At 40.0% G+C, this 17,713-nt stretch overlaps 1 protein-coding gene across 1 annotated transcript in view; it reads left to right on the forward strand.

The window, feature by feature from the left end:
* actn3b (actinin alpha 3b) overlaps positions 1 to 17,667 on the forward strand; it is a 30,674-nt gene extending 13,007 nt beyond the window's left edge. The window contains exons 2-21 of the mRNA XM_067523391.1: positions 4,300 to 4,414; positions 4,840 to 4,959; positions 5,840 to 5,926; positions 7,133 to 7,220; positions 7,515 to 7,593; positions 8,309 to 8,390; positions 8,776 to 8,861; positions 9,138 to 9,230; positions 10,506 to 10,736; positions 11,219 to 11,366; positions 11,533 to 11,683; positions 12,608 to 12,716; positions 13,192 to 13,332; positions 14,213 to 14,395; positions 15,072 to 15,206; positions 15,452 to 15,631; positions 15,753 to 15,899; positions 16,221 to 16,286; positions 16,458 to 16,616; positions 17,048 to 17,667. Coding sequence (XP_067379492.1) covers positions 4,300 to 4,414; positions 4,840 to 4,959; positions 5,840 to 5,926; positions 7,133 to 7,220; positions 7,515 to 7,593; positions 8,309 to 8,390; positions 8,776 to 8,861; positions 9,138 to 9,230; positions 10,506 to 10,736; positions 11,219 to 11,366; positions 11,533 to 11,683; positions 12,608 to 12,716; positions 13,192 to 13,332; positions 14,213 to 14,395; positions 15,072 to 15,206; positions 15,452 to 15,631; positions 15,753 to 15,899; positions 16,221 to 16,286; positions 16,458 to 16,616; positions 17,048 to 17,206 — 2,559 coding nt within the window. The 3' untranslated portion in view covers positions 17,207 to 17,667. The remainder of the gene's footprint in view (positions 1 to 4,299; positions 4,415 to 4,839; positions 4,960 to 5,839; positions 5,927 to 7,132; positions 7,221 to 7,514; positions 7,594 to 8,308; positions 8,391 to 8,775; positions 8,862 to 9,137; positions 9,231 to 10,505; positions 10,737 to 11,218; positions 11,367 to 11,532; positions 11,684 to 12,607; positions 12,717 to 13,191; positions 13,333 to 14,212; positions 14,396 to 15,071; positions 15,207 to 15,451; positions 15,632 to 15,752; positions 15,900 to 16,220; positions 16,287 to 16,457; positions 16,617 to 17,047) is intronic.
* The last annotated feature ends 46 nt before the right edge of the window (positions 17,668 to 17,713 follow it).

Below are 17,713 nucleotides of genomic sequence, written 5' to 3' on the forward strand. Positions count from 1 at the left end.
ATTTGAACAACCCCAGGGGATCAGATAACAGAGCATTACAGATGCAGAGGACTAGAAATAATAGCACTGGCTGTCACAGGTATGACAGATAATTGTTTTTATCGTCCTGCGCTCTGTTAAGTATTTTGGATTTAATGAATTTGGGATTATGGTTTTTATCTCCGGCTTTATTAAGTTGAGGGAATCTTTGATTTCAATTACCACCAGTTTAGTTTCTAACAGCTCGCCTTTGATGTTGGTGAGGTTTCACTGCTCTCATCTTTCCCTCACTTTCTCAAGTTTATTATTTTATATCTCGTCATTTTCTTCAATCCATTCCTTGCTTCCTGCCCCCTCCTGCACCCCCTCCCCCTCCTCCTTCTCCTATTTTCTCCGTTACAGTTCACCTCAGGAATCCTGCCTTCTCAGCTGTCGGGTGGTGTCTCATAGCAACCTGATTTAGCCCACACAACCTCCTCCTCCTTCTCAGACTCCTCCACCCTCTCTCCACCTTTCTGTCTTTTCTTCTTCTCTACCTAATTTAGCCCCCACCCCCACCCTGCCTCCCCACCTCCTTGCTCTATTGGCCTTCTAACGCCTCCTTCCTCCTTTACACACCTTCTCGTCTCCTCTCTGGCTAAATTTGGTCATGCATGGCAAAGGAGACGAGCACCTGCTAGGACCCCGGCTGGCTGGACAGGCGGCCTCTTCTTCCAGTCCCTTACATCAAATTACACCAGGGCCTGGGCATTCCTGTCGCTCCTCACTTCTCCTCTTTGCTGCCTCTCTCTGTCCACAAGCGTGTGTCTTTGTGGCCTCTTCAGATTTATAAATTTACTTTATATGAAGTAAGGTTTTACAAATGTAGCAAGCTAAATGCTCAGATGTTGTGCAAAGTTTTCCAAAGAAAATGCAAATTAATTGCTCCATTAAGTATTCAGATCCTAACTAACAGTGCAGTTAAAATAAGTGCTGCAATTAGATGTATTATTAGCAAGATGTATATTTATCCATGACAATCTATGGAAAAAACATATTGTTGCAGCCATTCATTAAGGTGTTACATTATCATGTGAATCAATCTAAAGTTGTAGCAAGTTCTTTGATACTGGGTTATATAATCTTAGTTTACAGTTGGGTGGAAAAGTTTGCGTCCTCTTATTTTAAAATGTTTCATCAACATATTATTTAATGCACATTCAGCTAGTGCACTTGTTATTTTATGAGAAATTGGTTGTTGATTAATTTATCAAGGTGGATGCAAACTATTGCACTGATATAACTTTTTTATATAGACTCTACACCGTTTTTGTTACCTCTGATGATGAAAGAAGATTCATACTGGCTGAATGTGTAGATTCAGGGATAAGGTTGCATATGCCCTTACATACCAAATAAATTATATCAGAATATAAGATATAAGTATATATCAGGTATGCATCCCCCATGAAAATTATTAAACATTAGCTTTGATTACTTTCTAATTAAGTAATAATTGTACTGGCTGTATGTGCATTAAATATTATGTTGATGAAAAAATTTAGTTTTACTCTCATGACATTTCAAAATATTTTTATCGTACAGTATGATGAAATCCTTCTGCAAATCCTTGAACCAACCGAGGCTGTGCAGACAGAAACCGTTGCCCAGGTTCTTCACCAATGCTTTATGGGAAAGCGGCAAAGAGCAAAAGGCCCATATTAAATCTCTCGCACGGCAAGCATGCATGTGGCCTTTGCACATGCCCACATCGTGATGACAGTGTGAAAGGATATATCATGCAGCCCTTGTTCGCACTCAATTCTCTGCGTCGCACACAAGAAATCTTCATCTCTGTGGATACTTGGATCGTTGGCAAAGGTCATGGGGGGGTTTAAGGCTTCTGTGATTGCTATAGAGCATTACGAAATTCAAAAGACCTACCTTCTACATGGTCCCTCAATGCTCCCTCACTAACACTCTGAGGGAACGATGGTAAAGAAGTAGGATGAGCTGTGAACCTTTTCCCTCACCAACTCTCTACTTTCTCTCTTCTGTCACTTAGTGACTGATGTGGTTTCCTCCTCCCTCCCCTGCCCTCTGCCAGATGCACCACTGTCTTTTTTTCCCAACTCTCTGTCACTGTCTCCTTTGTCTGTCTGTGGTGCTTCTGTCCGTCCACGTAACTCTACGGTCAACTCGAGTGCAGACGTCAGATATTAAAGTACACAGGGATGTAAATACACACCCACGTATAGGTCACGAACATAGAGATTTTCATTTCTGGATTGTCTACTGTCATTTGCTCCAGTGAAACATTAATGCTGTCACTGGGCACAAACCTGTTTCATTGCTAATTTATAAATTTCTTTCCCTGTCTCTCTGCTCAGGCTCTCTCTCGTCACTCTGCCCACACTATCATCTGTAGTTATTTATTCAGCTCATGTACTTATTCTGCTACACCCACACATCCTCCAGACCCCGGCAAAGTTTTGGCTCTACAGTGGGAGCCCTAGAACGTAAACTCCCCCCATACTCACATTTGAAGCTAAACATTGTGAAAGCCTCTCAAAATACTATCCAGTGATTGATTGAAGGCCCTGATGGAACCAGCTGTATTGTCTCCGACGTGCACCAATGGCACCATTAGGCAATTGTACAGACAGACCCAAAACAAGCACTCGGTGGCTGAGAGCCATTTACATCACCATCTGCATTCTGCCCATTACACACAGTGGCTTCACCTAATGAGCAGCTTGGTTTCTGAAATGGGAGATTTGGCTTTTTAACAACACGGCATCTACTCTTACTAAATGCTCGACAGAACGCTGACGGGCCAAACATGGGACTTGGCGGCAGGTGTGCCAACAATGCAGGGACTCATAAAAACCTCATACTACTTGAATGACCAACCCCAGGCAATAAATGTGATCACATTAAGATTACATCTATTACTTTTTCATTATCAGTAAGTCTGTTCAAAATTTTTTGTTTGTTTTCTTCACAAGGTCAGAAACTAGTCCCAGTTCCCATCGTGGTATTTTCCACCATGTTCAAACAGCTCCAAGTTATTTAATTTATAGGGCACAGAATCCTTTCTTTGAGAAACAAATGTTTTTTAATTTTGCTTGGTAAATTATTTAACTATATAACTATCATGATACACTACACAGAATTTTAGACCTGTCTCTGCTGGCCACAAACTGTGTGTTTCCTTTTAAATTATTTTAGTAAGCATGGCCACTCTGAGCCGTCTGCAGCTGCTCAGCACAGTACACAGCAAAATGTATTTTAAACAGTACTTATTATGTGGATTATGGCAAAACAGGAAAGGTAATTAATTGAAAAATAAGGCTTAAAGCTCACTGTTGGGCACATGCTAACAGGAGGGTAACACAATATGATTAAATTCATAATATTTTTATATTAAAACCACCAGGCGGTGATATTGTTGCAGCTGATATGTGTTTGTGTATGTGTGTGTGTGTGTGTGTGTGTGTGAAGGTATATATAAATATGCTGATTACAACTTAAACTTTTACTGTAATTATGTTGCAGGGTTATGATTCATTTGTGGAGAAGTTAAACTGTTATATTGGAAGGGAACTAGTTTCTTTCACATCTTGGTTTCGTCAAGCTTAGCACTAAATGCTGCAGACAAAACATACTTTAATTACAATGTGAATTTGCATTTTGAGCCTCTATCTCTGGATCCTGTCGCTTATAAGTGCAAATAGAGGAAATCAGTGAGGCAACTCTTCTTTCTTTCAGTGTCCTTCATTTATATTATTGAAGAGGGTTAGAGCATATTATATAGTTATGTAATATTATTCTTTAGTGACAGATTTGGAATCAAAATGTTAAACTGTCAGATTATTAGTTAATTGACTAATTTCTTCAGAACTACATACATCTATAGTTTGTTTACGTCACACTCGTGTCAGCTGAATAATGCTGTAAAATAAAGGCTTCGCTACACATTTGTGATGTTGTACTGCATTCGTGTTGTTCTGCCGAGGATTTTTTTTTCAAAAGCACAGTAAATTAACTAAACTAAATTATAATGTGAACCATACGGGCACATCCACCTTGTTCAGGGCTGTTGAATTAGCGTCAGACTGACATGTCACTGTGTGTCTCTGACCGAGTCATGAGAAGATCACAAATGGAAGAGGACAGTTCAGGCCTTGCTAAGCAGATTTGACCCTGCTCTGTTTGTGTTTTATAGTTGTTTTTTAATTTAGGATGTAGAGGCACGGTTGCTGCTGTCAGTGTCTGTGAATGTACTTGTCATACAGTCACACTGGTGACAGTGTAACCCTCTCTCTGTCTCTCTGTCAGACCTTCACAGCCTGGTGTAACTCCCACTTGAGGAAGGCTGGGACACAGATTGAGAACATTGAAGAGGATTTCAGAAATGGCCTCAAACTCATGCTGCTGCTGGAGGTCATATCAGGTGGATCTCATCAACACACACACAATTGGTGTTTGCTTATATAGTAATTGGAAACAATCAGGTTTTTCCTATATTTTTGTACAGAAGAAATGCATTGTTACACTTTTAAAGATACAGGGTTACACCAACCATCAATGATGATTAGGTGATAAAAAGTCAGTTTTTATCAAAATAAATTTCTACACAAATGGATTTACTGTAAGCTGTTTTTCTTGTATTTTCCAACGAAGGACAAACACTGATGGTGAAAAATAAATATTAGGTTTTGCCTAATGATTATTATATTAATTATATGTTAATTTGTTGATTGTTTTGACAATAAATCAATAAAGTTGTAACCAGAGAAGAGTTGACATTCATTTTCATTGACTGACTGAGTGATAGCTTCAGCTGTAGTGATGTGATGTTTCCCTTTTGTCTTTTAGGTGAGAGGCTGCCCAAACCCGACAAAGGCAAGATGCGTTTCCACAAGATCGCCAACGTGAATAAAGCCCTAGACTTCATCTGCAGCAAGGGCGTCAAGCTGGTGTCTATCGGTGCTGAGGGTGAGCATCCCGCTTTGACTAATGTGTCCCTGTTATCTTGCTCTTGTTCCACCAGTTTTCTTCACCTTTAATTAATATACCAAGGTGACACAGCATTTGCATTTCTTGGACCTATTTTCGAGCACCAGATGGCTGGTGAGGTTCACAGCGTCGAGAGAGTTCAGATAAGTTGGCATATAGGAAACAGTAGATCGTCCAACTGGGAAACATGAAGAGTTGACTGCAAAACAATTTATTCAAAAATATTTACAGTTGCCCAAAGTCACCTTATATGTTTGACACTACTTTTTGACAAATTGTATTGGATTGTTTTTTGTTAGATACATAAAAGACAAAAGATGATATTAAGCAGCAGGCAAATGTGTCCTTGGTTAAACAACAAACTAAAAAAACCTAATACATTGATTATTATGGGAGGTTAGATGATTCTGCAGATGACAGGTAGTATCTAATCAGAACCGAAGGGATAAAACACAATTATAACAAACATCAGTCTGAGCAGCGAAATGTTCTGCATTGACATTTAAGTCTTAATCAGGAATCAGTGCTCAGTTTTCATGTGTTTACCCTCTGGATCTGCTTCGGTCTCTGAGGGGAACCTGACTCAGTAAACACCGTCAGACTGACAGTTCATAAAAACACACTCATGCAACACTTACATAGCAGCACTTCAAAAGCAGTTAGTTTATTTTTGTGAAAGTTGTCCTCTCTATTCACTTCAAGCTGCACACAGACTTGTTTCAGTAGCAGATACACAACGTCTGATGTTGTAGTCAAGATGCCGGTGTGAAAGTCTTGATTTATAGTGTTTAAAAACTGGTCTGTTGCCAAGATTACAAGTGTCTGTGTGTGTGTGTGTGTGTGTGTGTGTGTGTTGCAGAAATTGTTGATGGCAACGTGAAGATGACCCTTGGTATGATCTGGACCATCATCCTGCGCTTCGCCATCCAGGACATCTCTGTGGAAGGTGTGTTTGTGTGAACTTAACTGCGACATTAATGAATATATTCATTTAACATCAAAGAAATAATTTAGATGTTTTTGCAAAACAGCAACATTTTGCACTTTGGCTTTTATAATTATTTAAAGACTAGAATAAATATAGTAATTAGTGGGCTTTAAAGGTACTGGTAAACGGATTATGTTACGTTCAGGGTATCAGCAGTTCTTAAAAGTCTTCAAAAGCAATTAAATAAGTTTACTTAGATGCCTCAGAAGCTATTAAAAAGTTTTACAACTAATTTAAAAAACTTATTAAGATAATAATGGTCGCTCTGTTGATGCAATTGACCGCAGTCATTGGGGGATGTCACACTTAAAATTAACCCAGGATTGTTATAAAAGTGTTGATTTTGATTGTCCTATTTTTTACTGGTTAATTCATCCTTATATTTCATCAGGTACCAGGTCTCATAATTTCTATCATATATAATAAATATTCCAGTACTGAAATGAATGAAATAACATTTCTAGCCTCTACTGTTTTTTTAATCTACGTTTTACTTGTTTATACCGTTACAAAAAAACACACCGAGTACTTATTTTGTCTGGAAGTAGTCAGATTTCACACATCACATAATACTCTGTTACTGTGAACTGTCTCAGGTGAACAACGTTTCCATCCTCTCTGAGATTTGTTGCATACTTGTGTGCAGTAACTCACATACTTTGATTCATTGCATCGAACAAATTTCCCTGAACTTTACCTGCACCTCTTGTCACTTTATTCAACCTTCATGCTGTCAGGCAGGTCACGTCACAATAAATTTTCGTTTACTAAGACTCAGACCTCGCTCACCCTGTCCTTCTTCCTGACTCCAGCCTTTACCCTCCACTCATCTTCCTTAACTCTCCTTTTATTGCCCCTGCTCTTTAATATCTTCCGTTGTCATATGGCTCTAATCCCTTTGGCGCGACCTCCTTCTAACCTCTCATAGCACCCGTTTCCTCCACTAGTGCAGGTGCAGTGTCTTAAAACAAGCTGCATCACTAGTTTGTCTAGAAAATAATGAATAAATGACTATTAAGCGGAGAGATGTATATTAGCAGTGTGAGTACTGTGCTTTTTATACAACCTCTTTCATGATATTTTCTTCTGTCTATTTACTTACTGAAGAATAATGTTAGAATAAAATGTCTAAATACTCATCATCTCCTCCCTGGTGCTTTACAGAGACCTCCGCTAAGGAGGGTTTGCTGCTGTGGTGCCAGAGGAAGACCGCCCCCTACAGGAACGTCAACGTGCAGAATTTCCACATCAGGTGGGTGTACAACGCCGAACAGTGGCATAAACAGGAAACTGCAACCATTTATCTATTTTTTGCTTTACTTTAATTCAGTTTTACCGTTTCTTTCCCTTCTTTAAACATCTTGGTGTCCTGTGTTCCCACTTAACTTCCTTCTTCCTGCTCTTTCACCATTTTTGCCTTCGTCTCATGATTATTTTGTCTGAATCTTCCTTAGTTCTTATATTGCCTTCTTCTCTGGTCTTTGTTCCACTTTTTATTTATGTCTTCTGTCTTTTTCCTTATCTCCTTCCTCTTCTTGTGGCTCAGTTGGAAGGATGGCCTGGCTCTGTGCGCCCTCATCCACAGACACAGACCTGACCTCATTGACTACTCCAAACTGAGAAAGGTGCTCTATCCTTACCTCCTACCTTTTCTTGTATTGATCGGGTCCAATTTTTATTTGTACTAAATAACGACTGTCAATGATTTTCTGTTGATTCTGTTCCTTTGTCTTTTATTTTAGCACTATTCATTATTTTACCCGTATGAAATCTATTTCCCAGCACCTTATGTTGCACCACCAAAATAGAAGGCAGTGCTACATAAAATTAGCCTGGATTTCAGGCTCAATAGACTGGTGGTTGGAGCATTAATAAGTTATATTTCAGTGAAGGGTTGGACACATATTGGTTTTTAAATTCACTCGTCAACATAAGTTGCATTATAAATATCAGTATCGGCAATCTTCCACTTAAAAATTTACACAAGTATTAGAAGGAGAAAAGTTATCTTTTGGTCCAGAACTGCTTTCTTTTTCAGGAGGGAAGAACGGCCAAGAAAAAAAACATTCATCTAAATTTTTTTGACATGTGTTGGATTAAAAACAACGTAGGAAGGAAACTAAAATGAGGCCCACACACTTTATTACTTGCTTGCCAAAAATCTCAGAGACTGAAAAATTGGTTTGTTACATCTGTCAGAAAATATAATTTCAGTTTCCTTCCTTTCAGTGTGTTAACATTCCCGTCTGGTCGATATCGAAACATGATTTTACTGTTTTATGACAGTCCCCGCGCAGCCCCAACTGTGCATTGTTTGACAGTAATTGCGTGTGCCTGTAGGATGACCCTATCGGTAACCTGAACACTGCCTTCGAGGTGGCTGAGAAGTTCCTGGACATCCCCAAGATGCTTGACGCTGAAGGTGAGAGACTGTTAATTTGTCAGAATGACGAACCTGTGTGTTTTAGTGCTGACACACACACACACAAAAAATCTCCACTTAAGCAAAAATACATAACGCCAGATGGTGCAAAGAGGAGTGGTCCTTCTTCTTGAAATTCATCCATTTGCAAAAAAAAATTTATGCATTTGAAATCACTATGGAAACATGTCTTACCTCGGAAATATGACAGATTTTGCCTTAAAAGGACTCGTCAGTAAATTAGACTCTCTAATTAATGTTAGTAATCTTTTGCTTTGCCATTTGATTCGTGAATTAAACCATGTACTTTATGAATATAATAACTTTCATAACAACATGATAAAGGTATGTTAGGTACATTGTTAATCTTTTTTTTCACTCTCAGATATTGTGAACACACCCAAACCCGATGAGAAGGCCATCATGACCTATGTGTCCTGCTTCTACCACGCCTTTGCTGGTGCTGAGCAGGTCAGATGGTGTTTTCATTTTTTGGTATATTTGTTTGCCATATTTATGTGCTGAATAGCATGATACTCTAATCTCACTGTAGACTCTTTGGACCTATTTATTATGGATGCAAACATTTACTTTAGATTTTTATAATTTTCAAACCTGATGACACAGAAAATGCTGACAACGTAGCGTCAGCCCTAAAGAATACATGTTAGAAATGTGTGAAGATCAATTGGTTATTTATCCTTCATTGTAAATGTATATTTAATGTTGTTACTCTCTCTCCCTCAGGCTGAGACAGCTGCCAACCGCATCTGTAAGGTGCTGGCCGTCAACCAAGAGAACGAGAAACTGATGGAGGAGTACGAGAAGCTGGCCAGCGAGGTGAGAATCAGCTGCAACCAGATCCACCCACTCTCAGTCTGTCCTGCACATCCTGCTCCTGCAACAATACTTAAATGTTCAGTTCAAGCCCACAGCTTTTCTCTTTACTTTCTCATCCTCCTACTGACTTTCTATGACGTGGTTTTAAAAGGGCTGCGGGCAAATCAGTGTTCCGATGAGTGAAAATCAAAGTATCACAGTAACAGAAATAAACGAGCAGCTGAGAACAGTATGTAGACACAATACACACAAATGAAGACTATACACTAATGTTAATAATTAATAATCAACCTGTAACATGACTATACTGTTGGTTAAATTAGGGCAGCCCACACATTCCTTGAGCATCACAGTTAGGGCATGGTCACACGCTGACCAAACGTACAGCAGCAGCTCCTTTTCTCTGATGTGATTCAAACACTCTGCTCAATTTGAGAGAGAGCTGTGCATTTTTACATGAAGGGCTGTAACTTCAGTAAATATTCAATCCTTCTGAGACATTTTTGTTTAGATTCATAAATGCAAAGATAAAGAGTGGGTTTGGCTGCCTCTTGCACTACAACTTTTATAATTAACTTATCAACATGTGGGAAAAAGTGTCTGAGTGAGAATGAACTGAATGAGCAAAGGTTCTCTGCAGATGCTCGTTGAGAATCGCTGAGCTGAACCCAAAACTCTGCATAACTGCACAAAGATGCACAAAGCAAAACCCACAAGAGCTGTGTCACTGTGAGGCTGTGGGGGTACGCTTGTAGCCCAGACTAAGAAAAAGGCAAGGCAAGTTTTTTTGTAGATCATCCTTTATTTTTTAAAGGAAGCTCAAAGTATATAAAACATTCTTGCTAAATGCACTTGTTTTAATCACATAATATGTGTAGTTGTTTGCAAAAGTGCAGCACCTACTGTTTTTAAGTATTATTGTATTCACAATTGTTTCCATCTGAATAATTAAATAGTTTTAATGAATAAAGCAGGTATGCCTCTGGAAAGACTAGTGGATTTGAGAAGGATTAAGAGAAGGCCAACAGCCAGCTAATATGAAAAAAATCAAAAAGGTGTTAATGAGAAATCTTCTAGATCTCGATTTTTCAAATTTTACATCAGTCGACCATAACCACTATTACTGTGACCTAACCCGATGAAATGAGCCCAGTGACACATGAATTGAAAATCACAAAACAACTCTATATTCCTCTTACTGGAAACACAAATGGGTTAGGGTATAGGAGAGTAGAGTTTAAGAAAAATTATTTTCATATCCCCTGGCTTCTGTAGCTGCTCGAGTGGATCCGCCGCACCATCCCCTGGCTGGAGAACCGCGCGGCCGAGCAGACCATGCGCGCCATGCAGCAGAAGCTGGAGGATTTCCGTGACTACCGCCGCATCCACAAGCCGCCCCGAGTCCAGGAGAAATGCCAGCTGGAGATCAACTTCAACACTCTGCAGACCAAGCTGAGACTTAGCAACAGGCCTGCCTTCATGCCCTCTGAGGGCAAGATGGTGTCGGTGAGCGGGACAGATTTTCACATTTGTGCTGCTGCTGCGTCATTGTGGATTGTCAGACATTGGTTTAAAGATTACCTCTTTCTTTGTTGTTTTCCATCCCTTAAAACTTAGGAAAGCCATTCAAAACCCCTGTTCTGTGATCCAGCAAAAATACAACTGTTCTTATAGTTCCTCATAGAAACAGATGTTAAAGTTAACAAATAGAAAAAAGCATTAGAAAGGGGTTAGAGAGTTCACTTGCAAAAAGCTAAGAGCAAATAGAAATTAGATTTGTCTCAGACTAATCTTTTCCCAGTGATTTGCATAGATATGAAAATGTTCAAGGCATGAATTTTTATTATTCACATTTTGAAGATACTTTTTTTCTTAGCCAGTGAATTAACTTTCAAATAATTAACTCTTTCAAACTTTTGCAGATCATAGGGGAAAATCCTTGTTTTTAGCACATAGTATACAGTAATAAAACACTCTGCGCCCTTCAGGACATTGCCAATGCCTGGAAGAGCCTGGAGCAGGTGGAGAAAGGCTACGAGGAGTGGCTGCTGACCGAGATCCGCCGTCTGGAGAGACTCGATCATCTGGCTGAGAAGTTCAAGCAAAAGTGTTCCATGCATGAGTCATGGACTGCAGGTAAGTCCAAAAAACACTCTTCATATTTTATGAAGCCATAAATATAATTTATGGGCATAATTTAAGAATTATGCCATAATCACTTGTACTCAGAGTAAAGGGCCAAAGGCAATGTAAATTAAAACTGAAAGGTTTCCAATCAAGATCAAACATCTGTGTATTTCAGGCAAGGAGGACCTGCTTTCCCAGAAGGACTACGAGTCGGCTTCTCTGATGGAGATCAGAGCCCTCATGAGGAAGCACGAGGCCTTTGAGAGCGACCTCGCTGCTCACCAGGACAGAGTGGAGCAGATTGCTGCTATCGCCCAGGAACTGAAGTAAGACACAGGCTGGCACATGTGTTGTGTGCTAGAAATGGTAAATTAAAGAAACAAACCTTTTTCACCTTTTAGGTTGGAGTTCAGTGTTTTTGTTTAGTTTTTAATGATGAAAACATGGAGTGGAAATGCACATATTGATAGGTGTTTTTTTTTTTTTTGCATTATGGGAAGAAACAGGAAAAAAAATAGTAATGCAGAGGAGGATAAATTGACAAGAGTGTTAGACTGAAGGCAGGAGGGCTTATCTGGACACAGTAGTCGGTACAGGAAAGGAGCGAATGAATGCCCGAAGTGTTTCGGGAGTCTTAATGGTCAAGATAAGAGAGGTGAGTTGAAAGCACACTGTCAATACAATAAAGAACAAAAGGAGGAACAGATCAGTGGAAAGCATCATAATGAGAAGGATAAAAAGATGAAAGAATAGTTCACAAAAGAGCAGAAACCTCTGATCTCACTATTTCCTTATTCCTCACCACTGCTCTGAGCTTTTTTCTTTCAACAGTAAGTTTGGAGATGATTTCTTTGATGATATATACAGTATAATATGAGCTGTTCTAATCCACAATGCTGAAAATGTATGCATGCCACCCATAATTAATCAGAACAGAACATTAATCAGCAGATATTTTGTCAGATACCCCTCAAATGCTGGACAAAGTGGAATGTCATTAGATTTCAAAATTATGGCATAATGGTATTAAAATATAGTATGATTATAGACATTTGAGTAAACACAGTTGACCGAGAAGCTTGAAATGAGCAGTATCAGGTCCATGAAGAGAGGGTTAATTGCAGGTTTACCGATAAACTGCCAACTGTGTGTAATTTAGTTAAATGCAGAAAGAGGTTAGTCAGCTGACTTTTGATTTCTATATGAATGTAGAATATTATAGTGGGTTTTTGGTCTCTTGTCTCTTTCAGTGAGTTGGACTACCATGATGCAGCCACAGTCAATGCCCGCTGCCAGGGCATCTGTGACCAGTGGGACAACCTGGGCACGCTTACCCAGAAGAGGAGGGACTCACTGGAGGTATTCACTCACTTTATACATTCAACATTGATGGTCAGTAAATCAGAACAGACCCCAGTACTATCAAAAGTACTAGAATTAGTAAATTCTTATGAGACACGTCTTCGATTAGAAGTAGGAAAAAACTATCTGTGGTTAGTATGAGTTGGGTAATCCCGGATATTCTACTTTCTCTTCTTCTCAGACAAAAAGGTTTGGGATACATTCCGTCTTTGCGGGGTTCTTAAGAACCACTTGTGGGCCCAGACGAATAGTGTTATAAGTCAAAGCAGCAGTTGGTCTTTTGTCGCCGCTAGTTCTTGGATGTCGGCATCATACAATTATACAATCAGCAAAGTTATACTTGTGAAAATTTTTATTTTTTGGCAAAAGAAATATTTTGTGTGTAATTCACTCTTAGATTACACATTTTCCATTTTCACTAGCTGTGATATAATGAGTTTCTATCCTGTGGTGTGTGTGTGTGTGTGTGTAGCGTGTGGAGAAGCTGTGGGAGACCATTGACCAGCTGTACCTGGAGTTTGCTAAGAGGGCAGCGCCCTTCAACAACTGGATGGACGGAGCCATGGAGGATCTGCAGGACATGTTCATTGTCCACAGCATTGAGGAGATTCAGGTACCATCCAGCACCAGGGACACAGTACATAATCACACAAACCACATTTTGAATGTTGTTTTATGTATACTGTATTGTATTTGTAGTCATAATACTGCCAAATACTTGTTGTATTACATTTTACTATCATGTCGGGCACTGAAAGGAGGCCTTCTCTGATTTTGAACTTGCTTCTTTTCGTTGTAATTTGAGTAGTACATGTACATAAATGCCATTAAACTTCCTTTTGACTTCCCTATAGTAAAATATCTCTCTACTTCAGCTGAAAAATGCCTCCAGATGATGTCACTTGGAGGAACCTTCAGTTCAGATCATGTTATCTTTTTGCTCACACTATAGAGTTTGTAATCGTGGTCAACCTGCGTTTTCAGAGCTCCTTTAGATGACATAATCTGAACTGCTAATGACAAAAAAAGTCCTCCTGGTGATGTCATCTGGAGGAGTTTTTCAGCGATAAGGAGAGTAATATTTTAATACAGGAAAGTCAGAGGGAAGTGTAAAAGCAAACTAAAGCTATAGAAAGCAAGTTGAAAATTGGCTAAGCCGCCCTTTAAATCATTATTTTCTAAGAAAAAGTAAAAACTGTGTGGGCACAATAATTTCAACCCACTGCATAATAATTTTGTGTCATTTTGTTGAGTTCAGATGTACTGCTGACAGGCTGTTATCACAGTCACATTTCACCATAGCAGTGAAGAATTTTACACATACACATACATACTCATATTGCTTAAGTACACTCAAAATCTGCATCTCAAAATCTACAGAGGAGTCACTGAAACATTGCAAGACTAGAGCCCTGGGAATCTAGGAAAATAATTTTTCTCTACAGGTGGGTTGTCTAACCATTTAACATCCTCGTCACCTTTCTCCGTCACAGAGTCTGATCACTGCTCACGACCAGTTCAAGGCCACTCTTCCTGAGGCTGACAAGGAGCGCATGGCCACCCTGGGCATCCACAACGAGATCCTGAAGATCGCCCAGACCTACGGCATCAAGCTGTCTGGAATCAACCCCTACACCAACCTCAGCTCCCAGGATATCAGCACTAAGTGGGACACTGTGAGTCAAATCAAATGCACCCAGTGATCAAGTGGAACTCCAAAAGCATGTGCAGCACAGAGCAATAAAAGATGTGTTGTTATTATTATTATCGATGTTGTTGTTGATAATTTATCCCAAACTTAACTGCGATGACATTATGTGAACCGGAAGTGGTAACTACTGCGAGCTGCATTTGGTCATCTGGTTAATAATAGGTAGTACATACATAGGGACAGGTCACAAATAGTCCAGATTATAATGTTAGAGTGACGCTGAACACTGCTGCCTGTGAGCTCTCAAGAGAAATTAAAATAGCTGCAGAGCTCAGTCTGTTGGTGCACTCTCATTAGACCATCTGTGCTGAAACTTAATTTATTTCTGTGGAAATAACTACTTGGATATTTGCTTTTCATGTCTCTGGGTTTCAAGAAACTAAATTCACAAACTATATTTAATTCAGTTGAACAGTCTTTTTACAGTCTGATGCAAATGTTGACTGTAAAATGTGGTTAATGTATAATTAAAGTATGTAAAGTTTCATCATGAAGCTCTTTGTTTAGCAAAAAATGTAAACTTGGATATAGTGGTTGCATGTTTTTAGTGTTCAGGTGCTGCTACTCACATCCAATCATGTTGCCACTGAAAAAATTCTCAGCTTTGGTTTGACTACTGTACTGAAATTGTGTGTCTGCAGGTGAAGCACCTCGTGCCCCTCAGAGACCAAATGCTTCAGGAGGAGGTGGCCAGACAGCAGGCCAACGAGAGGCTGAGGCGCCAGTTTGCTGCCCAGGCCAACATCATCGGACCCTGGATTCAAACCAAGATGGAGGTGAAGTGTTTCTGTAACGTGACACCACATTGTCAGTGATAGATAAATAACTTCTAACTTGCACTGTGTAATAAGGTCAGATTATAAAAAAGCAAACTGTCAGACAACAGGAAAAAGCAAAGCAATGAAATATAAAAAAATCTTTGTTAGATAAATTTATGCTCCATTTTCATACCTATACATGTATGACAAAAAGTAATAAATGACTGTATATCATTGCTGCTCCTTCCTTTGCACACCTGCAGGAGATCAGCCATGTTTCAGTGGACATCGCCGGCTCCCTGGAGGAACAGATGAACAGCCTGAAACAGTACGAGCAGAACATCATCAACTACAAATCCAACATCGACAAGCTGGAGGGAGACCACCAGCTCAGCCAAGAGTCCCTCATCTTCGACAACAAGCACACCAACTACACCATGGAGGTGACTCCAAAAAAGCCAGACGGACTTGACATTTTCCTGCTGCGCGCTCTCTCTCTCTCTCTCTCTCCACCTCTTTTTTTGTTTCACGGGTGTAAAATCTGTTTTCCCTCCTACACTGCAGCACATCCGCGTGGGCTGGGAGCAGCTGCTCACCACCATTGCCAGGACCATCAACGAGGTGGAGAACCAGATCCTGACACGCGATGCCAAGGGCATCAGCCAGGAGCAGCTCAACGAGTTCAGAGCCTCCTTCAACCACTTCGACAGGGTGAGGCGTTCACTGACCTTGACTGGATGTACACAGACACAAAAAGGGAATTGTGAAACTATACGTAGCCTGAGACTTGATGCCAGTGTGTGATTTACATTTTTGTACTGTAGTGTTAGATAGTGTAGCCATGACAACACACAAACAATAGGATAGAGCTCATGACTGAATCATCAGTACATCTACACGCATTTGTGTATTTAACCTTTTCTAAAAGGTTCACAAGGTTTTTTAATGTCATAACACTAAATACAAATTAAAACACATATTCTGTCAGGAACTGGCTGTTGATTAGTCCACAATTGTGTTTTTGCTCTGCAGAAAAGAAATGGTATGATGGACCCAGACGACTTCCGCGCCTGCCTCATCTCCATGGGTTACGATCTGGTTAGTGCAAAGTTTTGTTGTTTATCTTGATACTGTAATTTATCTCAGTTGTTGAAAATGGGGATGTAAACGTGTTTTACCCGACTCTCTAATTACATTAATTAAAAAACAGTTCCTTCAATTGGAATTCTACAGATTGCTCAAGTAACACAATGTTTTTTCCTCCGACAGGGTGAGGTGGAGTTTGCCCGCATCATGACTCTGGTGGACCCCAACAACACGGGCGTTGTCACCTTCCAAGCCTTCATCGACTTCATGACCCGCGAGACAGCCGAGACTGACACTGCAGAACAGGTCATGGCTTCCTTCAAGATTCTGGCCTCAGACAAGGTAAGTGGACAGATACCAAATCCTGTTAGCTTCACACAGCGAGGGGTATAAACTGTGTGACACAACTACTATAACAGACCAGAATGAACGAGAAATTACCAGAGCAGATGTAAACCTCTAAAATAAAAAGGAAGGAATCAAAATCTTTCCTCATTTATCCTGAAAAAAATAAGTAAAACCTTCATGTTTTACTTAATCTGAAGAAGACTACAACTGCAGAAATTAAATCAAACATTTCCATTTAAATGTGGGTGAATAATGTTTCTCAGTTGCTGTTTTTGCCTTAAGTGGAAACACTGGTAACTTGATGTTGAGAAGTTAAAATTTTAAGTATGTAGGCCGCAAAATGTGAAGTGTGTGGAAAAGCCAGAAGGTTTAGTTTGAAAATCAGCTCTGTGCTCATAAATCACACCTCCCTCTGCTTTCTCCAGAATTACATCACAGTAGAGGAGCTGCGCAGGGAGCTGCCTCCCGAGCAGGCAGAGTACTGCATCAGCCGCATGACCAGGTACATCGGACCCGACACTCCCTCCGGTGCCCTGGACTACATCTCCTTCTCCAGCGCTCTGTATGGAGAGAGCGACTTATAAACACAGCCACCTCTCTTCACCACCTCCTCTCAGCCCTTCTAACCCCTATTTCTCCTATTTGGAGAGAGCAATTTAAACCCTCCCACTGTCCCTCCATTTGCTTAGTTGTTTTCCTCTTTCAATTCTTAACTTTTCTTCCTCCTTCTCCCCATTCTTTCCACCCCCCATAAACACTGCCTAGAGAAGGTGAGTGCAGAAGGCTCTGCTCAAAGCTTAGAAACTATATTTAGACACGTTTCTTTTCAAGTGCCTTTTAAAACCTAAAGTGTGCCAGGTATTGCACTGAACTTATGTAAGCAGCGTACATATAACATACCTGCCACCCTTAGGAAATCTTAAAACTAATGAGGGAGAAATAAGACTGTTTGAAAGAGCCTCTCGCTTTGAGCAAAGCCTCCTGCTCTCCCCTCTCCAGATGACATTTTTTTGTAGAAGGGTTATTAAACATGATATACAAGCTGGTTGGTTGTGTATTTGTGCAGATGCATGCTGTGTTTAGAAATGCTG

This window comes from Channa argus, chromosome 12, assembly GCF_033026475.1.
Source record: "Channa argus isolate prfri chromosome 12, Channa argus male v1.0, whole genome shotgun sequence".
NCBI classification, from domain to species: domain Eukaryota; kingdom Metazoa; phylum Chordata; class Actinopteri; order Anabantiformes; family Channidae; genus Channa; species Channa argus.